The 27,501-nt window shown below is 36.9% G+C and overlaps 1 protein-coding gene across 1 annotated transcript; it reads left to right on the top strand.

Annotated features, from left to right (window-relative positions):
- The first annotated feature begins 3,762 nt into the window (after nucleotides 1-3,762).
- On the top strand, nucleotides 3,763-25,954 carry LOC120631558 (abscisic-aldehyde oxidase-like). Its single transcript, XM_039901190.1, has 16 exons — nucleotides 3,763-3,805; nucleotides 7,735-7,904; nucleotides 8,528-8,688; nucleotides 9,731-10,110; nucleotides 11,098-11,321; nucleotides 14,537-14,639; nucleotides 16,593-16,720; nucleotides 18,514-18,801; nucleotides 19,338-19,622; nucleotides 19,981-20,471; nucleotides 21,788-21,971; nucleotides 22,971-23,166; nucleotides 23,315-24,084; nucleotides 24,277-24,469; nucleotides 25,525-25,638; nucleotides 25,781-25,954. The coding sequence occupies exons 1-16, from the start codon at nucleotides 3,763-3,765 to the stop codon at nucleotides 25,849-25,851; spliced, it is 3,801 nt and encodes a 1,266-aa protein (XP_039757124.1). The 3' UTR covers nucleotides 25,852-25,954.
- Nucleotides 25,955-27,501: the final 1,547 nt, after the last annotated feature.

The following is a 27,501-nucleotide window of genomic DNA, read 5'->3' as shown; positions in this document are numbered from 1 at the left end:
AATGAACTTTGTTTTCCTTACATCATCATCATCATATCAATCCATTACCGGCCTGCTACATGGCATGGGTTCCTCCCACAATGAGAAGGGTTAGCTGCACCACGCTGGCCCAGTGCGGACTGGTGGACTTCACACACCTTTGAGAACATCATGGAGATCTCTCAGGTATGCAGGTTTCCTCATGATGTTTTCCTTCACCGTTTAAGCTAGTGAAATTTAAATTGCTTAAAATGCACATAACCTAGAAAAGTTTAAAGGTGCCTGCTAAGATAACTCGCCCTCTCGAAAGTGAAGTCGAAATCCTACCCACTAGGCTATCACCTTACAAAATATCCATCTTTAATTAGTATAAAACAAAGACACGTATCAGTTATTAATGCAGTTTTCAGCAATAGATTGAGTGATTTAAGAGGAAGGTTTATATGTAGAATACTTGCATATTATTGTAGAGAAAAGCCAAGAAATTACAAGATTTGTAGTGTGATATCGTAACAAAACACATTTTCGTGCGATTACTTTGCAAACGCTGGTTAAAACTTAGGAGATAGGTTAAGTTTATGTGCTACGGAATTGTATGTAATCACTCCAAATCACCCATACTATATTAGTATCTAGGTACATTGCACCCGTGCGAAACCGGGGCGGTTCGCTAGTGGTAATATAAATACGATAGTTTCTGTGTTTGTTTATTTGATTTTTGTTCGCCGGTGTTTGGTTGAACTTGTATAGGTATACGGTTCACTTACCCCCTCCTCTTCGCGTGACAACCTTTATATCTGAGAATGGGGGGTAAAAAAAAATTCCGCTAAGTAATAAACACTCTTTATTTGTACAGGTGTCTACTTATTTGTGAGGATGACGTGTTTTTAGGCGTTAAACAAATAACGACAGGCCGTATACCGGTCGTTTATTATTCTGAGATTAAGGCAACGAACGATAAAAACATTTCGCGGTCGCGCAGTCTCAGTGAAATTTCATGTTTCCCTCCGTCTATCGTCCTTAAATCAGGCATTATATCAACCCATCACTGGCCCAATACAGTCTACAGGGCACGGGTCTCCCCCCACAATGAGCAGGGGTTGAGGCCGTAGCCCACCACGCTGGCCCAGTGCGAAGTTGTGGAATCCACGCACCTTTTAGAACATTATAAATTATAAATAAATATACTCCGACAATACACACACCGCCATCTAGCCCCAAAGTAAGCGTAGCATGTATTATGGGTGCTAAGAAGACTGGTGAGTAGTTTTTTTAATGAATAATATACACACTATACTTATTAAATACATATAAACACCCGGACACTGAAAAACATTCCTATTCATCTCACAAACATTTTCCAGTTGTTATCGATCCCACGGCCTTTGACTCAGAAAGCAGGGTTGCTGCCCACTGAGACAATCGGCTGTCGATTATGTAGAACTCTCAGGCATGCAGGTTGCCTCATCATGTCCTCCTTCACCGTTGAAGCAAGTAATATTTTAATTGCTTAAAAAAACGCACATAACTTAGAAAAGTTGGAGGTGCTGGGATTCGAACTCGCCTTCCCGAATTTCCGAAACTGTAGTTGAAGTCGTCCTACCCACCCGGCAATCTACGCTTCAAATCAGGCATAGCAACTCCAAATAAATAAATAAGTATGTTAATTTATGGCCCAAAGCAGTTAATGACATAAAAACGTAGGTAAAATTAATATTCGCATATTGAGTTCCTAATTTTATAGTGCCAATTTTTTTTAGTCAAGCCTAGACCCAACACGCTGCTCCAATGCAGGTTGGTGGATTTTTTCGATTTTTAATCACACGTTAATGATAACAACAGGCACTGTAGGTACTGACATTTTTTTTAAGTAAACGTATACCTATCGATTGGTGGCTCGACCTGTTTACCTTTCATAAATTTATATCACAAAATAACTTAAGACCTTAAGTATATAGGAAAATTATTTATATATGTACTTAATTCATTTATTTGAAGTAAACTAACTTTATAAGAGTCTTTATGACACGTCTAGTTAGTCTGTTTTTAGTGACTCTACCTGCATTTCAGAGTCTAGAAGAAGACGGCAAGAAAATTTAGCAGTTTTTTTTTTTTAATGTTTATAGACGAGCGCTTGACTGCAATCACACCTAATGGTAAGCGGTGATGCAGGTGGAGCTCGCTTACCTAGAAGATGCCTATTCACTCTTGATTTGAAGGTACTCATATTGTAGGAACTGGGGAAAATGGAAGCTGGAAGAGCATTCCAGATTCCACGGTATATCGACCACGTAGGGATGCAGATCCTTACGGTGCCTCGCGGTTCGATGGTAAAAAGGCGAGGGGGGAACTAGATCAAATAGTTCTTGAGCACATCGTCGCAAGGTGAATTCCTTGCAGGCAGGCACCTTGCGACGATGTTCCAAACTCTTAAGTTGCTCATTTCCAACAATTTATAGTTTAATATTATTTTTTCTTGTGAGAGCAAAGCCAAATGCGTTCAAGCAGACTTGTAACTAAGAAATTCATCAATTGTGTACTCCCTCGCTTTAACTATGTATTAGACCGACAATCCACATTAAAGCAGCGTGGTGTGCTCTACAACTGAGAGAGAGATTAAAGAGAAGTCTAATAATATGAGAGAATATTATATATGCATTTGCCCGGCCGTTCTGTTTGCTCCGTCAATTATTAATATAAAAAATATTTACCGTGTCGCGTCCGTTTTTCGAACGAGACTCTGCCTTACTTAGCCTAAAATAATATCTCGTACGAGGTACGACTAAATATCGTACGAGGCACGACTATATCCCGGCGCGTCTAGTGTAAATTCTGAGGTTTATGGTTATTCACTAAATGAGAATTGAAATCCTTTTTTTTCTCATGATTTGATGCAATCACATGTTTTAATTAATACTTTTTTTAAATATCAGACTTAAACAAGTCGTGATTCTGAACTCGTTTCTTTATTGGCACGGCTTAAGGATGATTCATACAAGACGGTGACGAGAAATAGTCGTGCCTCGTACGAGATATTATTTTAGGCTAAGTACGGCCGAGTCTCGTTCAGAAACAGAATATAAGAAAGACTGTAATTGTTAGGTATTGTGTTTTTACTGTTGAAGATTTTTGAGTTTGACGACCTCTCTGCGAAATGGTGAGCGCTGTGAATTTAAGTAGGAGGTCTCGTGTTCGATTCTCGGCAGAGGCAATTTAGGAATTTATTATTTCAGAATTTTCTCTGGTCTGGTCTGGTGGGAGGCTTTGGCCGTGGCTAGTTACAACCCTGCCGACAAAAACGTGCCGTTAGGCTATTAGGTGTTCCGTTGCGAAGTCGCGTAGAAATTTTTTAGGGGTATGACTACCATACTCCCTGACAGGTTAGCCCGCTACTAGCTTAGAGTGCATCATCACGTACCACCAGGTGAGTGAGTGATAATAATCTTTATTTTAGGCATCAAGGCTCATCAAGCTAGTTAAAAGAAATTATTTATATATAACTAAAAGGTAATGAAGATTAATAAAAAAAACTATACTAACTATAAACTGCTACATATAAAATGTTCGCGATGTTTTGGATTCGTGTCTCGCCCGTATCTTGTACGGGGCACGGATCGTCCCCGCCACGGTCTAGTATGAATGAACCTTTATAGGTACAATACGGATATTCGCAACGTCACAGACGCGTCAGACCGTTTCATACGAATATGTTGAGAGCGTTACATACGTAAAATATACATCAAAGGAAGAAGGCCTTAGTTCAGAATTGGTGTCTTTATAGTTATGACTTGCATTGAGTTTACTGTAAACGGGGAAAAATGTACAGGTATTTATATAAGTTTTTGTTTATAAATATAAAGAATACTTGTCATATAATGAAAGGTTGTAGTCTACTGGTTGGTACATTTCGTGTTTGAGAATACCCTTCGAATCTAAACATTTTTTTAATTCCACTCCACAACTAATTTGTGGAGTGGAATTAAAAAAGTTTAGGTTAGTCATTTAACTGCTATCCCGGGGAGAGTATAAAATTATTGTATGTTTCCTCACAGCTTTTTCAACTTTCTCGAAAAGTTGATAAAGCAGTGGATTGCATACAAGTAGATAAAACATTATTCGTGTAGTGATAAACGGTGGTAAACTAGTCCTAGCTAGCTTTAGCTTCTGTCTTTTGACGGCAATCATGATGGTAGTCTGTCCGATTTTCAAAGCCCTATTTTTGCCCCCTTAGGGGATAAAAATTTCATAAATCCTTAGTGGATTGTTAATCTATAATAACAGCTATCTGTAAGCCACATCACACCTATTGATTGACCTATACGTTGATAGATCTGTCAGTTAGTGCATTCATTCATTCATTCATTCTTCCAGTCTGTAAGACTTTGAATTTGATAAACTCAAAATTCAAATTCAAAATTTCTTTATTCATGTAGGCCTATCACAGGCACTTATGAAACGTTCATTCATATATGTTTACATAATTGTAAGGTGATGGTGATAACTTCGTTTGCCAACTTAAATCTAGAGTTACGAGGGTTCCAAACGCGCCCTGGTATAAGAAGAGCCCACAACAAACTTAGCCGGATATTTTTTTTTTGTTATTACCATCTCACAGTAAATTAATATTAAGCTATATTTATATGAATATTTTCCCTTCTGCGCTACTAAGCGTGAAGCATTAATTAATATTTCATAACATAAGAATAATGCAAGTGTAAAATATAAACGAAATCTTGTCAAGGTTAGACACAAAATACAAATAGTAGCTGTAAATAATATACATAATTACAGTTTCGGCTGGCTGTAGATAGATATTACACGCCTCATATCGCGCAGCGTTTGTTATTATTTGCTTTACCCCCAACTTACCAAAGCATAGTGTCAAAGTCAAACAATTTTCTGGACTTCAGAATTGTGATTAGCCATTGTGGATAAAAAGTCTTGGGATAAAAAGTCTACTATACCTACTCTCCATCTTATCAATTGTATGAAAAAATCAGGTTGATTGGCTGCTTAGTTAAAAAGGGACAGAAACAAACATACTTCGAATTAATCATAACACATCGCCTCTATCAAGAAGAACACCACCCACAGACACATCGACCTATTATAAATAAGCAACATTAAATTATATTATGACAAAAAATAATTAGCCCTAGACCTATAGGTGTCAATAGTATGATGTAAGATATAAAGACATTTTGAAATAAAAATACGTGCAGGAGACTCTTATTAAATCCATTAGTTGCGGAAACCCTTCAAGTAGTTTAACATTCCATTCTACCCATTAATTATAAACGCGTGAGAAACAGCGACGAACAGGTAAAAAAAAGACGTGCGTGTAGCTACTTATTGTACACGCGTTAGAAGTTATACTTCTTTGGCGTAACAGATAATAAAAATTTCATAACGCCTAATCTTACGCCTAATTCTACTTTTGTAGAGAAAACGACACTAACAATAGGAAAAACGTATGAAAGTTTTATTATAACGAATTGTCTCGTTATCGGATCACAGAACATTAAAATTGGAGATTTTTGTACAATTGAATCAATGAAATCACCGGAATAAGCCTGTAGGCTTTGACAATTGAAAGTATACACTGTCAAACCTTCTTCTGTTTTGAAAAACTAAAATGTCGAATATAGCTAACTAAAGATAAGATAAAGAATAAAGAAGATAATGATAAAGAAGAAAATAAGATAAAGAATAAAGAAGATACTAATAAAGAAAGAACCAGAGCTAGACTCTCACATCAAAGTTGTCAGGAAAATAAGACTTAGTAAAATAGGCGTGGTTTTCCTACATAGGAAATAAATAAAAGATGGCGATTCCGTAAAACCAAACTGTTTTATTTCTCTTTAAACGATATTGTAGAAAGCAGTTACTGATTTGTCTATTACTTTACTTCTATTTAAAATACCGCACTGCTTACCGTGCAGGTAGCCCTGAACGGCTATCATGGGCAGGAGAAAATTATGTCCTCTGGGAAAGGATATAAATGTATCTTCTCCCAGAGCTTTATCAACTCTCAGAACACTGGCGCAAGTGGAAATAATATCAAAATATATAATATAATAATGTGTAAACTTCTCCTATTCTATATTCCCGTACTTTAGCAGGTGGACACGTTTATTATATCCCTTGTCACGGGATATAAGCGGGGGATATATATATTGTCTCCTGCCCGTGCCAGCCCTGCTGAGAGGCAGACAATACACAGACATAAAGACAATAGAAAGTATAATTTAACTCAAGGATTTAAGGGGCGGGGCTCCGTACCCTCGGCCTCAGTCAATAAGATATTCTTGACTCTTATCTATGTAGGCAATGTTACAACTATTTACCGTTACATAATGGTTTGAAATTAACTGAATTATTTATGACGAGGTAATAGGTACATATATCAAATTTTGTTTTATGTATTTATTACTAGCTTTTGTCCGCCATTCGACCGCGTTTTTTTGGGTTTTTAGGAATCCCTCGGGAACCTTAAATATTTCCGCGAAAAAAGTAAAATATGTGTATCCATAGATATAATTTATTCCATTCCGAATTTCATTGAAATTGGTTCATTAGTTATCGCGTGATATTATTTTCACTCTTGCGTCCATGCTCGGAGAGTACATAAAACAGTGGGACGGGACATACATTTTGTTAAAAATCTCTCCTTCATCTGTTGAAATCGCTGTCAAGCAATGACATCATAAAAATAGAATTCAAAACAAAATACGACACATTTTTATTGTCATTGTCAGGTAATTTTCAGCTTGGTAGAAAACACAAGAAAAAATATTACACATCGCTATGTTTTAAAATCATATGTTTGCTGGAGTCTTTTGTAGTGATTACCGTAATTTGCCGCACCTGCGTCTCTTTAGAGCTCGTTCACACAATGTTGCGTTTCATGCATTATATTGTAAAGTTTTTGATTTATAAAAACGATCTGTTTCATTCAAAATTAATCGAGAGATAAATAAAATACTTTTTAGAGTAAAGATTTGAGTATATGCCGATTCAACTCAAAAGCTATTATGGTGATAAAAAAAAAAATATCACCTATAGAAGCCTGAAGTAATGCAATCCGGATAAGAATATTAATGAACTGCGTTATCTGCGTGCGCCGTCTAAATAGTTAGTCATACGGAAAGCTACTTAAAAATATAACTAGTTATAATTACAATCATTAGGAACCATTCGGTTTTAATATAAATGATCCTCACAGATTAGCCCTCTACCATTTCAGACTGCATCAACACTTATCACCAGATAAAATTACAGATTGCTAAATAGTAGTGGAATAAAAACCCGTGCATTAGTATATTTCATAAGGAATCGCCCGGCAAAAATATTAAATCGAAAGAAGCATTTTTATTATTCCATACAATCGAATTAAAAATATTTTAAGTGTATACTTATGCCAACCCTATTGATGATAATATACTGACACGCGCATAGTACCTATGCTTCGCGATGAATACTTTTATCATAGATATTAATAGTTGCAGGAGTCACTTGATCTTACTTTTGCATGTGATGTTAGGGCTGTATCTGTTTTTTTCAGTAAAAACTATGGCAGTGGTTTTCTCAAAAACTGTTAGCCATTTGTTTCACAGGTCTCAGAGACGGCCTCTTAGCCTGCGAAGTAATATTTCGGTTTTCATTTACACGTTATATACCTGAAGGGGTTCCATGGACGGCGCAAATTAAGCTTATAATGTCTACTAAGAATGGTGGTTAAAAATGGTTTTTCAGTTACCAACGACCTTCACTGGGAGACGACCTTGTACACATACTTGACGTACCACCTGGGTCACTCCGGAACAAAGGCCATGTGCAAGCAGGGAGTGTGCGGAGCCTGCATTGTGAATGTGACTGCGCAAAGGGAGACCAGTGGCACTGTTGAGACTTTCTCCGTTAATTCCGTAAGTCATTACTGTTCTCGTAAACATCCTGCCATCATCATCATCATTATTATATCAACAAATTACAGATCCACAAGAGGGCACTGGTCTCTTCCTACAATGAGAAGGGTTAAGGCTGTTTTCCAAGAAGCTGGCCTAGTCCAGCACCAGCATAGATGCCAATTGGTGGACGTCTCTTGCTCACTCAAAACAAAATATCTCTAAAAAGTTATTTTGAGCTGATAATGATAAAAAAGAAGAATACACACCGTAGTAGAATACAAAATCAATTCTTTATTTAGTTTCAAATACAACAAATTAACTTCAAAATTAAAACTTTTGCATTAAGAACGAAGTTTAATAACTGTAAGCTAAAATTAAAGCTATTATAATGTAATAGCTTTAATCTTAGTGTCTCGCGAGGTGTGAAAAGCAGAGTTAGAGTTATAAACGAAGAGGTATGCTGTCATCCTAAACGTTTCGTCACTACATTAAGGTTTCTAGATAGAACACCGTAGCTACGCTCTGGACTTACTCTCAAATTAGTAGTTACTCTTGGAATTAACAACGGTTTCCCTAACGTAACATTGCATTATTAACCGTGTTAAACAAATAGTAGATAAGAATAATGTTACTTTTTTTAGTGTCTGGTGCTTATATTCTCCTGTCACGGATGGGACATTACTACTATAGAGGGAGTGGGCAACCGACGGAAGGGATACAGCGTAGTTCAGAAACGCATAGCAGCTTTTAACGGCACCCAGTGCGGATTTTGTACTCCGGGATGGGTTATGCATTTAACAAGGTAAGTAATTGTAAACAGATAGCGGTGCAGTGGCGTGCACTTCATACATGCACAAATGCACTGCCTCCCCAAAAATTTATATATGACTGGTATAAGAGGAGGATATTTGTCGTTTTATGCAATTTTCCTGCTGTATGCATACCCTGGTAAGAAACCAAGTGCACGCCACTGGAGCGGTGATAGCTCAGTGATTAGAATTTCGGTTATAGTTTTGGGGGTTTGAGTTCGAATCCCAGCACGCACATAATTTTTATAAATTATGCGAGTTTTAAACAATTGAAATATCACCTGCTTCAACGGAGACGGAAAAACATCATGAGGAATTATTCTTAAAGACATTAGAAGTCCACCAATACGCACTGGACCAGAAACGTGGACTACGGCCTAAACCGTATAGTGAGAGGAGATCCATACCCTGTAGTGAGCCGGTAATGGGTTGATACTTGATATGATGAAATAGAAAGGTTTCATATCCTTTTTAAAAATACAGATAAACATTCCCATTAATAACGCAAATCGGTTAATTAACCCACACCGTCTTCGATTTATGAATACTAAAATTCGAATGTAGAACCCACAGATATTATCGATACCTTATGTTTACTTGTGTAATAAGTTTTTGTATCGGTACTACTTTTGAAAACAATAAAGTCTAAAAGATTTTTCCAATAAAAGTTAACCCTTGACTGCAATCTTACCTGGGGGTGAATGATGATGCAGTCTAAGTAGGTAGTGGGTTAAGCTTTTAGGAGTATGCCAATTATAGTAAATCCATAGCCATAATTGGTTTCTATGCGGCATCTTACTGAAACACTCATTCGCTGGGCGAAACGTCTTTGTGGATAGAGTAGTTAGCTGCTGCCGCAGCCTCTGACCACAGAGCAGAGAACATTTAGTAATTATAAATTCCCAATAGCCAGGTGGACTACTTGGGACCTCCCACTTATAAGACCAAGACCTAAACAGTGCACAACCGTGGTCAAACGATTTTAAAATAGTATTAGTTAAGCTTATTATAACTTCGTCTTTTAAAAACTTGCAGCCTCGTAGATAAAGGCCTGAGTATGGCCGAGTTAGAGAACTCATTTGGCTGCAACACTTGCCGATGTACCGGATACAGACCAATCTTGGACACAATCAAATCGTTCGCGACAGATGCCAGTCCCAAACTCTGCAAACAAGTCGAAGATATAGAAGAACTTACTTGCTGTAAAGATGAAACCAAAACTTGCGATCGCAAATGCTCCACATGCAGTGACGGCGATTGGAGTTTAATTAATGCACCGATTAGTCGTGAGAGAATCATTATAAATTTCGGGAAAACTACCTTTGTTAAAATCTTTGAGGAGAATCAGATATCTGAGACGATGAATCGTTACAGTTCCGAAACATATATGTTTATTGATGGAAATACTGGGAAAGGTAAGCCATACTTTAAAAAAAACTTCTTTAGATATCTTATTTACACGGAATACTTTGTGAATCATAACTAAAAAGTGGTTTCAAATACAAATAAAATGGATAATGGTTATATCTGAAGAACATGTAGGTCTATTATAAAATGGTTCGCATTGCATGCTGGCGTCTTTTATCATTATAATATTACCGTGATTGCCGATTGGTCGCGGTAATCACCCACATCTTTAGAGCTTGTTTACACGTTTTTCCGGGTTTGGTTTTAGAATAAATTATATTTAGTTAACCTGCCTCCTTGATTTAGTTTATTCTGTTAGTTATTGAGAGTTCTCCAACGACCTAAATATGTGTATTAAATTATCAGTACACTATTGAGGTTATCAAAAAAGTTGCAAGTGCGTCGTCGTCGTATTTTATTTAAGTAATTCATTATACCACCAGTTCATATGAGGGCTGGTCTATGTAAAATAGTTTCGTCAAACCTACTCAATTACCACACCATGGCTACAGGGGTGGATTGTGGAAAAATCTTATTTTGGGCATCGGGGCAGGATAGAAACGTCTGTCTGAAAATAGCGTATTTATGACACACGTGTCACATGTTTTGCCTACGCGAACACTTCCAATAAACATTTTATGTCACATGACATACACACAGACTCATAATATATGGCATACGGATTTCGGTCTCATTTTTGCGGTTTTAATCTTAGTACTCAAAACATTAATTGTTTCACGATGATGAAAAAAACGCGAGGGAACCTGCATGCCAAGAGCTCTCTGGTATAATGTTTTCTAAGGCGTGTGGAGTCCACCAATTCACTCTAAGGTAGTGTGGTGGACTACAACCAAAACCCTTCTCATTTGGAGACCTGTGTAAACGCCACTAATGGGTTGATATTGATGATACCACATGATATGAAACTCACAGTTCAATGATATCAATTAAAGATTTGTCGGTGGCATTAATTCAAATGAACCCTTTTCTTACAGCTGTTAACAAAAATTTTGAGTATCCGCCAGTTCTGGTGGACATCAGCGGCTTGACCTGCTTGAAGCTGTACACCTTTGACCAGAACCTAGTTCTTGGAGCTAACGTCTCTATCGAAGACGCCATGGGTATATTCAAGAAATCTGCAAGGAATGTGGATGGATTCGCCTATTTAGAACAATTCGCGAAGCATTTTGACTGGATCGCACAAATTCCAGTACGGAAGGTGAGTAAACTCAATAAATATACTAATAAATAAATTAATATACTATGATACACACATCGCCAATTAGCCCCAATGTAAGCGTAGCTTGTGTTATGTGTACTACTATGACTGATAAATATTTTTATGAATATTATACATAAATAAATACATATTAAAACCCAGACACTGAAAAAAATTCCTACTTCTGTCTTTGTATTTCTATTGTTTTTTTTCCTAACTTCATAGTGGTGTACAAATGAAGAGTTAAATAATAAAAAAAATAACTTTCTTGTTTAACACACCAACATTTTTCAGTTGTGGGAATCGAACCCACGGCCATAGACTCAGAAAGCTGCCCACTGCGCGTTCAATCAGCCGTTGCGGTTAAGCAGCGTTGGTAGACCGCCAACGTGGTGGTACTTTATATTACATCAACAGAGTCGCAGGTATGCCGCTGGACTCAAGCGGCATACGACCGGTGTATTTGGAACTCCCTACAAAAGACCTACCTATATGCAGCAGTGGACGTGGACGTCCAATGGTTGACATGGTGATGATGATGATGATGATGACCATAGATATTTCTGTAGAAATGGTTTTCAGCTTTATACGATTCTCTGTGTAAAAAAAAATAAAGAGTTACCTCTAACGAAAATAAGAGCTCCTGAACGGATGAACCGATTTTGAATTTATTTAGAAAGAGAAGGTGAAAGAAGTCGAGAGTTTGAAGAAAATACGTTCAAAATGGCCGCTGCCACAAAATGGCGGATTACATATTTTTTCAAAACCCTCTCAATATGGGTATCAAATGAAAGGGCTAGAAGAATAATGTACATGTATTTTAGTCGGGGTTTTTTAAAATTTAAAATTTTACCGCTTGGAGACGTAATCGTTCAAAAACTCGTTTTGATTTACTACTTCTTAGAATCCTAGTTTTTCCTTCGTATTGGGACAGGAAAGTAGACAGTAGAGTAAACGACCTGATGACCTTCAAACGCTTAAATTATACGTCCGTTTGGATGAGTATAAGTAGCATACAAAACAACAAGTGCGTACAGATAATTTGTTTGTCGCAAGATACAGCTGAAATAACAAATGTGTTCAAACAATTTATTAGATTGATATTTTATTTGCTTATATTTTTAATACTCTACTCATCCTCTTTTAACTATCGTTCAGTATCTTTGGTTTAAAAAAACATTAAATTAACCTTCAACTCAGAAATTAAGTTAGTAGTCATCATCATCTTATCAGCCAATGGACGTCCTGTCCCTAAGACCCGTGGGTCTTAGGGACAGGATAGGTCTTTTCATCTTGTAGGGAGTTTCAAATATCACGTTCTTTTGCCGCTTGGGTTATAGTTGGGTGGGTTGGGTGGATAGCATGTGTCCAACTCGTCAGGGGTCTACCACCGCTGCGTTTGGCGGTTCGAGGTCAAAATTCCAGTACCTTCGAACCCCAGTTTCCATCGGTTCTCTGGGCTATACGTCCCGTCCATTGTATTTTTTGAGCTATGTCGGTAACTCTTGTTCTTCTACGGATCTCGCCCATTACGTAGTGATACCCCGAGCATAGCTCTCTCCATCACCCGCTGAGTGACTCTGAGCCTTCTTCTGACACTTCTCAGCGACCACGTTACGGAGCTGTATCATCACGTACTGTTCGAAGACTGGTCTTGAAGTGGAAGGGCGTTTTATGACTGAGCTAATGTACGGAAGCACTACATATATGCATATTTCTGAAAGGATTGGTTACCGGTGTATTTACAGGCACACATGAGGCTTGCGCTCACCTCTTTTTTTTCTTTTTTTTCTAGACAAATTAAGTGGGCCCTAGTTGTTCTAGGGTTAGATATTTTCGCTTACCTAATTTTCACCTAAATTCTACTCCACTATGTCTAAGGAAACCTGTGATTAGCATTTGGTATTTTCCGCCAGAGTAGCGCCACAACTCCAAACGGTCTGCCTCTTAATACCCCAGTAATAGGCATCTCGTGTGGGAGAAGCTAGGTTACATCCAGAGCCAAGGCATCTGCCGGCTGACAGATTTCATACAGTTTGACAACCTCTTGATACTCTACAGTTATTTATTTACATTAGGCATTGAGTAATTGCTTTATGAAGAAAGTCTGAAAAGAAAAATTATCTTATCTTGGATTTTATGTCTCGAGTTACAAGCTTGGCTGCATATGCATAAGCATTAACAAATTTATTTATTTATTTATTTAACGTAAACTCAGGAAATATAAAGAATTAAAAGATAAGCAGTCCAAAAATATATGAAGCGACGGATAACAGCTGATAACATTCGTAAAAAAAGGATAAAAACGTTTGGGTCCCGTAGGGCCTCAACAAAAGAGTACAAAGCCTAAAGGGGCCCACCGTAGGGCCGAATTGGGGGTTTAACCCTTCTGCAGATGCCATAATGAATTATAATAACCAAACTTATAAACTGCAAAATAAGCGCGAAAAATTCGGAACGTTACTTTATTATAAGTACTTTTTTTTTATTTATTTTTGGCGCAGTGGTGAGAGCTGTAGTCTGGATGATGAATGTGAATGGGAAGTTCCGGGTTCGACTCTCCAGCAGGGAATATTTAGGAATGCACAAGTTCTAATTTTTTTTCTGGTCTGGTGGGAGACTTAGGCTGTTGCTGGCTACCGACAAAAATGAGCCGCTAAGCGATTCAGCGTGGCGTAACCACGTAGACACCAATTAGGTTTAATATACTGCCACACCCCTTACAGATAATAAAGGCCAATTTGTGAGGGGTTAAGGTTATCTGAGTACGTAATAAAATAATTGCAAAAAACTCTTTTTTTTTTTAAGTCCAGGCATCATCATCATTCAATCAATCAATCTATTGCTGGCCCACCAATCCGCACGGGAAAGCGTGGTTGACTTCGGCCCTTACCCCTTCTCATTGTGGGAGGAGACCCGTGCCCTGTAGTGGGCCGGTAATGGGTCTATATGATGATGATGACGAGGACTCCATCGTCCATCGGTTCTCCGAGCAATGTGCCCCGCCCATTGCCACTTCGCGACTCGTTGAGCTATGTCGGTAACTCTGGTTCTTCCAAGGACACCTTATTCCTAATTTGATCACATAGAGATACTCCGAGCATAGCTCTCTCTATCGCCCGTGACTCTGAGCCTGCTTAGGAGACCCATAATTAGCGACCACATTTATACATACGACATAGCATTTAGGTATATAGCTAAAATGGTATTTTCAGATCGGTTCATTGGCGGGAAACATTATGCTGAAGTACAAAGACAACGACTATACATCGGATGTGTTTATTCTTTTCGAAGCAATAGGTGCCACAATTACAATACGTAAGTTTTTTTTAAATTCTTTTGTAAAACAAAAATTGTTTTTTTTTAATATTTAACTATAAGTTAGCCCTTTAAGCAATCTCAACTGGTGGTAAGTGATGATACAGTTTAATATGATATTTCACCATTAGAACCCTCTGGTTCTAATTATAAATTGGAAATTTATAATTTCCAAATTTTCTCTGGTTTATATTCCCTCTGCCGGGGATCGAACCGATCGATCGGGACCCCCCTACTTAAAACCACAGCGCTTATAGTCTGTTCAATTTCATAGAGTCGCTACACTGCACCGGCACGAGAATTTTTACATTTTAAATGCTGTTATTTCTTTTGTAAATTTTGCTTTTTATGTGAGTACTTGTTTGTTGAATAAATTGTTCTTGGATTTTATTTATATGGTTTTTATTACAATCAATACGGATATAAATAATAAAGAACTAAAACGAAAATTTAAATGAAAAATATGAGAAGATAGATCATTGTGTACTGTACCTATTTATTTTCACTACCGTGTGGTTCTTATGTACGCATCAAAAGTGCCACCTGTGGGCCTACTTGAATAAAGATATTTTTGACTTTGACTTTGAAAGGATCCAACGGCATTACGTTCTGTCGTAAGTTATTACGATCATCGATAATATTTTAGAATTCTATCATTTTAAAATATCACTTGCTTTAACGGTGACGGAAAACATCGTGAGGAAACCTGCATGCCTGAGAGTTCTACATAATGTTCTCAAAGGTTTGTGGAGTCCACCAATCCGTACTTAACGAGCGTGGTGGACTACTTGTAGTGACTCTTCTGACGGTTCGGCAGGTACAATGCTATGTTGCGGTCTGAAGGGCGTGGTTGCCGGTGTAATTACAGGCGCATCAGACCTACGCCTCAGGTTTATGAACACAGAGCAACACTTTGCTGGATGTTTTCCTTGCTTGCCCTGAAAAGGTAGATTGGAAGCAGCCAGCCTCGCTCTCATCTCCCGCAAGATAGCAAAATGATTGTAAATGTTGATGTTGGAAAAGAGCAACTACTGAGTTTCTTGCCGGCTCTTCTCGGTAGAATCTGCTTTCCGAACCGGTGGTAGAGTCACTACAAAAATACATACTTGACGTTTCAAAAGTGCTTATTAAGTAGGCCTACTTGAAATAAATGAATTTGAATTTGAGAAGTATACCTCTATTTATAGGCGAGGGTTTACCTTTTACTGTCAGGTGTGCTATCTGCTTGGTCCATTACTTAATAATGATTTAAAAAAAAAATGTATTGTATCCTGTAGTTAAAGTCGTAAGCGGAGCCGACTTATTTCAGGTAACCATTTTGATTTGGAAAGGCAGATTCAGTTTAAACGTCCATAAACTACCGTTTAGACGTAGCGTTAGACGGCCGATTGGCGCAGTTTGCAGCGACCCTGCTTTCTGAGCCCAAGGCCGTGGGTTCGATTCCCACCACTGGAAAATGTTTGTGTGATGAGCATGAATGTTTTTCAGTGTCTGGGTGTTTATATGTACATATTTTCTAAGTATTTATGTAAATAATTCATAAAAATATTCATCAGGAATCTTGGTACCCATAACACAAGCTACGCTTACTTTGGGGCTAGATGGCAATGTGTGTATTGTCGTAGTTTATTTATTGGTTTTCCTTAGGAATCGATACGATAAAGGACAGTACTTATTACAACCCACAATGGATTCCTATACTTTTTGCATATGATTTTCGATGTCACTAGTTTATGGTCTTATAATTAGATAATTGTTGTTTATATTCACTTTTTTAACGCTGTTAAATGAGCTACGCGGTAGCGGATACCAATGCAACGCGCAGTGTCTGCACGGCTGACGTACTCGTATATATAGGTTTTCTTGATAAAAGATTAAATAAATTAAATGTTCACCAAATAATAAGACAGACCATTCACTGATAGATTAATTTTTGTATTTTGTATTAAACAGGTGACGTTAATGGTGCTAAAACTTCCTATTCTATGAAACAATTCCTCAAAATCAACATGCAGAATAAATTGATCGTCAGTTTTCAACTGCCCCCGCAAGGTTCTACCCATATATTCCGAAGCTACAAGGTGAGTGACCTATATCATCGATTTCATCAGCTCAATATCAATCTATAGTATCAATTATAATTCCATGGTGCCTGTACAGCAGCTATTCTCATTTGCTCGACCGTAACAATAGGAAGATCAACCTCCGAGCGTGTGTCGACCGAGTTCCGACCATTTATATTTGGAAGTTGTATACAAGGTTAATTTTTGTGAACACTTCATAAGCGCGATGCAGGATCTCTGTGGCGCCATCTAGTTCTTTAGAGTGGAGAGCGCCACAGTGCCGATTCAGTTGTACTGTAAACTAAACTATATTAACGGGTCCAGAATTAGTTTTGTTCTTATCAAATTATATTCCCTGAAAAATGATAGATGTGACTTTTGGTTTAGTTCAGTTATGTAATTCATGAACAACAGAATTGCCACCACTTAACTAATATAGGAACCAATACTGGTCACAGGCTCGAGTGAAGGATTTAAACAGATACGTTCCGTGCTCTTATGTGGGTATAGGTCACGGGTCTCCACTCACACTCTTTCTCTCTCAGAATCAGAAGGGTTATGGACGCGGTCCAACATGCTAGCCAAGTACAGATTGGTCTTCTGGGCCCGCATTGGGAACTAATCCAATGCAGTTTAGTAAACGTAGCTTCGGATAGACTGCAGCTGATAACCGCCTTCTGGAATTGCAAAAGCGTTATTGGTGTTTTTGTTTATAAATGCTTCATTATCATGTAGCGTCGTGTTCCTCAGATGTTGTGGTCGGAGACCTTTATTTTTACACTATATTTTAGGCGTCATATATTTTATACGTGCAATAAAGTGTTTCTTCTTCTTCTTAATTAGTAACACCTGTTGAACGTTATGGTAACGACTATTAAGAGGTGTTAGAGATAATAACTGTGGAAGTTACTGCGAGCGTGCTCTCTGAGCCATAAAGTAGAGTTAAAGTAAAACGATCAGACCATCCAGTTGCCATTTTTAATCCATTGCTTAACATACATCTTCTGATTGATGTATACGATCTTAGCTTTACCTCTGTAATACTTAGATAGAAATACTTATGAAGTTTACCAATCCGCAATTGGCCAGTGTGGTTGACTACGGCCTAACCCTTTCTTATTGTGAGAGGAGACTCGTGCCTTGTACTTTGATGATGATTCGATGATGTAAGTAGTTCTTTGATAGTAGGTTTATATTTATTTTATGGCAGCTAATCGTACTCGCACTTGCTATCATAATTCTAAGGTTGCCAGAGATCGTTACTAAGCTATCAGGCTGCTTTTTGAATTCTATTTTTTTTAAGTTGTTGTTGTGTGTAGTTTTTAGTTTTTGTGTTTTTTTTTATTTTCATAGTTCTTGATTTTTTTTATATAATAGAAGGTATTATTTTCATTGTTTTGATTGTGGTTTTATTATTATTATTTACCTCGTACTTACATTTGAGTCATTTTGTTTTTGATGATGTGGTAATTAAGTTTTGTTTATACGTTAATGTGCAACTTGCGTTTGTTTATACATTATATGATGTGTTATTGCCCCTTTTTATGATTGTTTTGTTATTGTTTAGTCGCGAGGATTCGACAACGACAAAGTTTAGGGGGCTGGCTGGAAACTAGTGCTGCGCTTTTTAATAAGCAGCTATACTGAGCCAGCTCCTTTGTCACACATTTTTATTAACAAATTTTTGATACAAATGTAACATTTTACATAAATGCGTTATAATAAAGACAATTTTTATTTATTTCTTTTCCTCCTCCTTTGTAAATAAAGTTAAAAAAACAATAAGCAACTGCTCTTCAAACTTGTTTCAGATCATGCCGAGAAGTCAAAACGCATTAGCCATCGTTAACGCTGCGTTTAGCGCTAAAATGGACAACGGTAGTACTATTGACTCAATAAGCATTGTCTACGGCAACATTTCCACCGATTTCATTCACGCAAGCCAAACGGAGGCATATTTGAAGGGAAAGAATTTGTTCAGCAACCAAGTGGTTCAAGAAGCAATAAATATTTTGAATAAAGAAATTTTACCGATGGATAAACCTCCAGCACAGTCTCCTTGGGCAAGAAGGAAATTGGCGATAGGACTATTTTACAAGGTAAATAAAATTAAATGAAACTGTTGCGTAGAATTTATGATGTAACGCGAGAGTAAAAGTGTTTACCGCGGTGCCTATGCCTGTATCCAGAAAGCAAGCTACGGGCAATGAATAAAGCATAGAATAATGAGTTTAAATAAATAGGGAATAAAACTTGAAATTTTAATAGTTTTCTAAAACTATTAAAACTATTTAAGTGATAACAAAATAGGGAATTTAAGGGTTTGGGGTAATTATTTTAAAGAACTTTGTAAAACGTAACTTAATTATTTTTAACCAATAACCGAAATACTAATTTCGTGGATATAACTTTTAAAATGTCTTGAATAATTATTTGCCTTTTATACAAACTTCCATTTCCTATTTAAATATGTTTTTATTTTAAAGCAAAAACCCACAAACCCTGAAATATATTAACTACTCACCGTACACGACTAGCTCTAAGAATATTCTCTAATTATTTTTAATTTCTACGTTAAGTTGTTTGAGCTGTAAATAAATATTATTAAATTATTCATCGTTCACACTATTTTCAGTTCGTTCTTAGTTTAACTCCGGATGCAATCATCTCTTCACGATACCAATCTGGCGGTCAACTTATCTTCCGACCCGTATCTAGCGGTGCACAACTCTTCCAAACGGACCCAAAGCTGTATCCTCTGAATCAGCCCGTAATGAAATTGGAAGCTATAATTCAAAGTTCTGGAGAAGCACAATATGTTAATAGCATACCTCGGTTGCCGAATGAAGTACACGGTGCGTTTGTATTATCCACAGTCCATAATGGAGCTGTTGACACGGTAGATGTAGCAAATACGTTGGTAAGTACAAACTCCCGATTGGATGCTAAAATTAATAAAGTAAAATAGTACTTCTTGCATTTAACACACCCTATGTGGCGTAACGTGCTTTCTTTCACCATTCGTTTCTGTCCGGAATAAACATAATTCGCAACCCTTTTAAATGCATATTATTTTTTTCCCATTCAATTATCTCTTTTTTGGTCTTCAGTTACTTCTTTTTTTATTTAATTAACAGATTTAACTTTTTCATTTCATATAGTTTTATTCTTTCTGCATTACCTGACCATATCATCTCTTAGGCCCCTTCTCTTGGTGCTACTTTCAGATCGTTTAAAAAACCAATGAGTTCTTATATCTCCATATTTTTAAATTTCAGAAATTAGATGGCGGTTTGGCGTTGTATACAGCTAAGGATATACCAGGAAAGAATTCTTTTACCTTCCCCGGAATACAACTTCAAACGGAAAACGAAGAGATATTAGCTGACCAAAATATAAAATATTACGGACAACCCGTAGCAATAGTGGTAGCCAAAAGCCAAGATTTAGCTATACAAGCAGCAAAGAAAGTTAAAGTGACATACAAAAATCTTGTAAACACACCACCAATTTTAACTATAAATCAAGCTAAAAAATTCAGTGACCGAATTATGTCAGGTCCTACGATCGAACCAAAAGGCAGAGGTGAAAATGTAAAAAAAATTATTAAGGGTGTGTTTGAGCTGAAGGCTCAGTATCATTATTACATGGAACCTTTGTCATGTGTCACGATCCCTATTGATAGAGGCGTGGAGGTTTTTGACACATCACAATGGATGGATCTGACACAAATTGCAGTAGCACAATGCTTGGGTATGACAGAAAGCGAGTAAGTTTATGCAATGATAATATTACACTCGTAGTTACAATAATCACAATCACTAGTGATAAGAATTTACAATAATAGAAGATCACTGGTGGTGAGAAGTGATAATCCGTCTCAGATGCTAGTGGGCCTTATTCGATTCTTAATGGCTGGGAATCAAACCTATGACCTTCTATCAAAAGACAACAATTGCACCTCGGTGTGCCAGGCTGTTATTTTATTATGTTTTAGAGAAATAACAATCTTTTATTTCACTAAAAGATTAAGTTAAATGAGAACCATATAGGTACTCAAGTTTTATTGCTTAGTACACATTGATGCTGAATCTTCTGTAAATGAGACCCTGAACTTAGCTGTATTGAGAGTTTTCTATACTTTTCACTATGTTCTATTGCGAAAAACTTTAGGAGGTAGTAGCCTCATATTTAAGAATTGCCAATTGAGTTTAGTTTAGATATTTGTGCACAAAAATTAGGCATTATTTTCGAGTGTTCTGCATGATCACTCAAAGTCAAAGTCAAATTCAAATATTTCTTTATTCAAATAGGCACATAGATGGCACTTTAGATGCGTACATTATATGTAAAATATGACATAGGAGTGACTTGATGGCGATAAATAAATTCGTCAACTTAAAACTTAAGCTACTTCCAAAGCTGCCGGGTCCAAGAAGAAGCCCACAACAAACTTAGCCGATTGTTATTTTTTTTTTGTTATCACCATCTCACATTGTCCTTTAAAAACGATTACACTATAGTGATGCGCTCGACCGAAACAATAGAAAGACCTTCCTCCGATCTGTGATGTGTTCGGGAACCGAGATCACACCATTCATCTTTGGAAGTTCTCTATATGACCCTATAGTGTTCTTAGACTTCTCTCGGAGGCTTATGATGTACCAGTATGTATGTTTTTGAGGTATACGGCAATCTAAAGGAATAGTTCTAGGATCAGCTGACCGGTGTCGGTACTGCAGCAAGTGAACACCGGTGTGTTCACTTGCTGTTTTACCTCTGTGCGTGATGCATCTGGCGTGCGTCAGGCGTGCGTCTGGCGAACGTGCGTTGCGTGCGTTGTGTTCTTGCTTGCGTCGGTTGCGTGCTCCGATGATCACGTCGGGGTTACCAATGTACGGGAGCTATGGTAATGCTTCCGACCGCAGCAAAACAAAGACTGGCGTTGTGCTCGGGGGCCGAGGTCCAGTTATCTTTAAAAGTTACATATATATATATATATATGGTCATCATGTGTGAACACTTGATACCGTGATGTAGTTTTGGTAACAAAAAAAAAAAACTAAATCTATATTTAACTTTTAGTGTCCATGTAAAGGTGCGTCGCATAGGGGGCGGATTCGGTGGAAAAATCAGTCGTAATGTTCAAGTAGCATGCGCTTGCGCCATTGTAGCGAAGGGAATGGATCGCCCTTGTAGATTCATATTACCATTGGAGACCAATATTACTATTGCAGGAAGGAGATTACCTTTCCAGTGCGAATATGAGGTAAGAAAAACTATTTCTTTCTTTTAACATAACTTTGTGCTGTGTGATGGTCTTCCAGCGGTTTTCGTACGAGGTGATTATACAGTATATTCCCAACGCCTTTAGTCCAGCAGTCCACCACTGCTAAACACTATTGATCATAAATTTAACTCACTTCAAGTCTGCTCAAGGCTATTAACTTGAAGTCACTCACTTCAAGTCTGCTAAAGGTTTCGGATTCGTACTTGGGAAAATTGAATCATGAATTCCCTTCCAGTTTTAATTTTCCCAAGTACCTATAATATGAGTACCTTCAAGTCAAGAGGGAAAAGGCATCTTTTAGGCAAGGACGTTTTACCTTAGGCTGCATCATCACTTACCATCAGGTGTGATTGCAGTCAACTCTATACATATAAAAAAAAAAACATTAAACTGTAATGAAATTAACTTAAACTAAATTTCAATTAGTTATTTGTCATTGATTATTCACAACATAAATTATTCATAATAATCAATCTGTTAAATATTTGTCTTCATCCAAATGGAGGTTTAGCACAAATTAAACCTTATAAATATTTTCACCCAATTTTTATAATTAAAATGAAAACAAATAATGTTGATTATATTATCTAGGTTTGCCGAGAACATTTACTTATCTAGCAAAAGATCCTTCTCATGCAAAAGTTTCTGAAGACACCCATTTTTGTCATTAATATGGTATCGGTCTTGATATTAATTGTTCGCGGGCAAAGAATAAAGCAGTCCCCTTTTTTAAGTACCATATTTTATCCGTTTCAAACATGCACCTAAAATTTTGCTTTGATCAAATACGATCAAGTTCTTTCCCGGGCTAAAGAATATTTTATCATTACATTTTTATAATTGTCTATCTATAGAATGCAGGAGCAAGATGCATCATATTTGACTAAGAATTTCGTTGTCGTTAAACCAAACATAGACATCGAACGGACACACTTTCGCTTTAATGTTGTTATTAGTATGATTATTATTTTTTATCAGGTCGGTGTTGACGACAACGGCAAGATTCAATATCTTAACGCATCAATCACAGAGGATGATGGTTTTTCTCACAACGAGAATATTTTGGATTTCGTTCGTAGCGGTTTTCCAAACTGTTACAGTACAGAATACTTTGACTTGAAGACATACGCTGTTCTTACCGATTTACCTTCGAACACTTTTGCTAGAGCACCTGGTGAGTTTAATTTTTTTACAAATTAATTTATTATAAATCGCATTGTATTTTAATGATGCTGAGTGAATCTGATCTATCAATATGTGACAGGTACTGTTATTTAAATTGGCATAGTAAATAATTTCTTCAATTAATTATTAAATTAAAGGTACACTGGAAGGTATCGTTAGCATTGAAAATATTATGGAACATATTGCCTTTGCCGTAAAGAAAGATCCAACTGATGTTCGTTTAACCAATATGAGAACAGAAGACAATGATTTACCAGAACTTATAGCAAACCTTAAAGTTAAGGCTGATTACGAAAAGAGGCTAAAATATATCAAAACGTTTAACAAAAACAACAGATGGATGAAAAAGGCAATCAAAATAAACGTAATGCTGTTCCCCGTTCAATTTTATGGGAACTACACGGCGATGGTATCTGTGTACCGTGGTGATGGCACAGTGACGGTTACGACTGGTGGCGTTGAAATGGGTCAAGGAGTTAATACAAAGGCTGCTCAGGTCTGCGCTTACGAACTGGGAATCCCACTTGAAAACGTATCGGTCATTCCTAACTACTCATTTGTGGCTGCAAATAACGTTTTCTCAGGCTCCAGTATTGTGAGTGAATGCGTATGCTACTCAATCATAAAAGCGTGTAGCACTTTGAAGCAACGACTTAATCCTTTAAAAGACACAATGAACAATCCAACGTGGAAAGAGTTGATTAAGAAGGCTGGTGATGAACAAGTTGATTTGACGGCGACTTATACGATGACTGACAAAGAACCTGATTTGAAAAATTATAGTGCATTTGCTGTTACAATTTTGGAGGTTTCATTGGATGTGTTAACTGGAAAGTTTCAAATGGACAGATGTGATATATTGGAGGATGTTGGATTAAGTGCTAATCCAAATATCGATGTTGGTCAGGTAAATAACATTAATCAATCAATCCATTATACACTTTTATGTATAAAATTAACTGTAACATGGCTTTTACTTTTTTCCAACATAATCGTGCCAAAATGCAAGTAGATGGCGTTACCGTTCATTTACATCGCGCTATGGTTGCATTGTTTATAAGTGTGTGGATGTGCAGATGAATAATAATTTAATTTCCAGATTGAAGGTGCTTACGTACAAGGAATTAGTTACTTGACATCTGAGCATTTGATCTACGATAAAAAGACGGGCAAATTGATAACAAACACAGGGCTTGAGTATGAAGTGTGTCTGGCTAGGGATATTCCAGTTGACTTCAGAGTTCACTTGAGAAACAACTCTAAAAACCCCAAAGGCGTTATGGGATCCAAAGGTACATATGTAATTACATTCATCTTGTAGATCTTCTTTTAATTACCTATTCAACATTGTAAGATAATTGCTTATCATAATTATGTTAGCTGTCTGCCTGTCGCCTATGCCTTGGCCTTATCGATAGTTTCAGAGATTTAGACCTACCACGCGGTAGGTCCAAAGGTGTGTGGGACATTTTAATAGGATAAGGATGATGAAGAATGTTTTCTACCGACCAATGAAATGTTGATATTTAATGTGTTTTTCTGTTTTCTCTACTTTCCAATAGTCAATCAATCAAACCCGAAATAGCGGGTCGTTTAAAAACAAACACGCTGCCTACTAGCCATAACAAGGACGATGTGAAATTTGAAATTTTAATTATTTTAGCCTAACAGTAGCAAATGTTTGTATTCGATAAAAGCTAAGCGGTGAAAGCCTAGTAGAAAGTCGGTTACCCTTTTGGGGGTACCGAGTTTGATCCCCGAAAAGTTAGAGATGTGACCTCTAACACTTGGTCATCATCATCATCAATCCATTACGCCCTCTACAGGGCATAGGTTTTCTCTTAGAATAAGAAAGCTGGCCCAGTGTGGATTGGTAGACTTCACGCACCTTTCTGAACTTTACGTAGGACTTTTAGACATATCGGCTTCCTCACGATTTTTACGTTCACCGTCAAAGTACATTTGCTTTGTACATTGCACATTCTAATTGCTTAAATTAAAAACGCACATAACTTCGAAAAGTTGAAGGTGGATCGAAATCTTCGAATCTTCTCTCGATTTGGAAGCCGAAGCTCTAACCACTTTTCGGCCCTTCCCATTCAATGAGGGGATACTTGCCAAGCCAATACGATTCATCATAATCCCAACAAGAAGTTGTGGTTTCGACAAAACTTAAAAACTGAGTGAACTCACAAATATAGCAATTTGGATTTTATCATATACACTATACATATATATTATTAAAATTTACATAACGTGCTGCATTGTCGTATTAGAATAACTTTTTCCTGTAATGACAAAAATGTAAGATGGGAATAAATAAATAAATAAAACTGTTAATTTATAGCCGTTGGGGAGATGGGCGTAGTGACCACGCACGGTATCATTTACGCTTTGAGGCAATGCATAATGGAATCGCGCAAGGATTCCGGATACGATCCCAATGAATGGATTGATCTTGGTAAGTAAAATGAACTATAGCCCTAACAAAATTAAGCACATATTACCTCGATCAATAATGAACTAGATATGCAGTTAAGAACATGTTTTGGGGATTGGTAACAAATCTATAAAATACATTACCTACTTTTAACTCTTTCCAGAAATACCTCTTACAACGCAGTCGATACTCAAAGCGATGGATGTGAAGCTAGGCGAGATGCAGTTATCATAATTATGATAAATTCTAAATGGGCTTTTCAACGTTTTCGATTTCGCTGTTAGTTTTTAGAAATTACATTCTAAGACTGGACTTCATATATCCAAAATTGAATTTCACTTTTAACTCTGTAACACATGTTTATAGAAAAACAGGTATATCAAATAACATATATTTGAATGAGGGACTCATTTTAATAAAGATTGATTCAAGATATTGTCGTTAAAATATTTTGACCCCATATGAATCAGAATTTGTTACTGCTGAATCAGAAGAAATAAATTGTTAAGAAAATAAATGTATTTTAACATCAAAAATATTTTTTATCAGTTATCTAAAATTCACGGAAAATGTAGTGAATTCAAAATTACTATGTTAAACATTATTGTAACTATAGTACGTTTATAATCCTTGTATTATAAGGGCTAGATGGATGTGTGTATTGTCGTAGTATATTTATTTATTTATGATATTTATATAAGAGCTACATAGTATTTTTCTCTCTGTTGATCTATTTTCCAATTAACCTTTTCATAATTCTTATTGATTTACTTATCTACCCGTTCATAATTCAAAAATAACAATAGTACATACTTACTCTAATAACGACACAGTCTGGCATCAGTCTTAGTTACGCAGTCTTAAATTATAACTGACGACTGCGACTGCGACTGCGACAGCGTCTGCGTCTGCGACTGCGACAGCGACTGCGATAGCGACTGCGACAGCGACAGCGACCAACAAGAATTTATAACCTGTGTTTCGGTTGTCCAAGTTATCATATAAACATCATTATCATCATAGCAACCACGCTGGTCCAGTGCGGATTGGTGCGGACTTCACACGCCTATGAGAACATTTTGGCGAACTCTCAGGCATTCAAGTTTTCTCACGATGTTTTCCTACACCGTTGAAGCAAGTGATATTTTAATTACTTAAAACGAACATAACTTAGAAAAGTTATAGGGGCTGGGATTCGAACTCAAAAGCGAAACCGAAGTCCTTACCACTGGGCTATCACCGCTTCATAATAAAGATAATACCGGCTAATTTAAACGTGTTTTTTTTAATTAACAGCTCAAGGAGGTACCTGTGATTAGAACGTAATAAAAAATCTAATTTAACATGATAACTTTGCGGAATTCTATTATATACCTACAATGAACATAAATTTATTTTTTTTAAATCCACTTTCCACCTTTTTATCGGCTTCGCACGCTCAAGTGATCACTTTTTGTGATAAGGCTACCTTGCACACTAGCAAGTTTAATAACACGTGTTTTGTTGCAAAAAAGTTTTTTCTATTCTATAGATTAATTTGCTGTACACCGCGAAAACCAGGAGAAGCTGTATGGCATAAAAATTAAGTTTTTTCCAAAGAAGTTGCATTTACTTACGTAAAATGGATTAAGTGTGCAGTTAGCATACGCAACGCCTTATGGAATAAGACCGGAACAAATCGATTTTGTATACGAGTTGAATACAAAAATTTGTTACAAGGTTAACTTAATTAAACAATTGATGTTTATTGCATTACGTGTAGCTAACTACATACCTCGTTCATTTATTACGACCAATTTAATGTTATTTAACTAAATATTAGTAATTATTAACATCGTAGCTACTGCTGATCAGTGGCGCATTTATAGATTTGCCGCCCGTAGG

This window comes from Pararge aegeria, chromosome 18, assembly GCF_905163445.1.
Source record: "Pararge aegeria chromosome 18, ilParAegt1.1, whole genome shotgun sequence".
Lineage (NCBI taxonomy): Eukaryota > Metazoa > Arthropoda > Insecta > Lepidoptera > Nymphalidae > Pararge > Pararge aegeria.
Note: the sequence above shows the minus strand (reverse complement) of the source record. Positions and strands in the feature narration are given on the sequence as shown.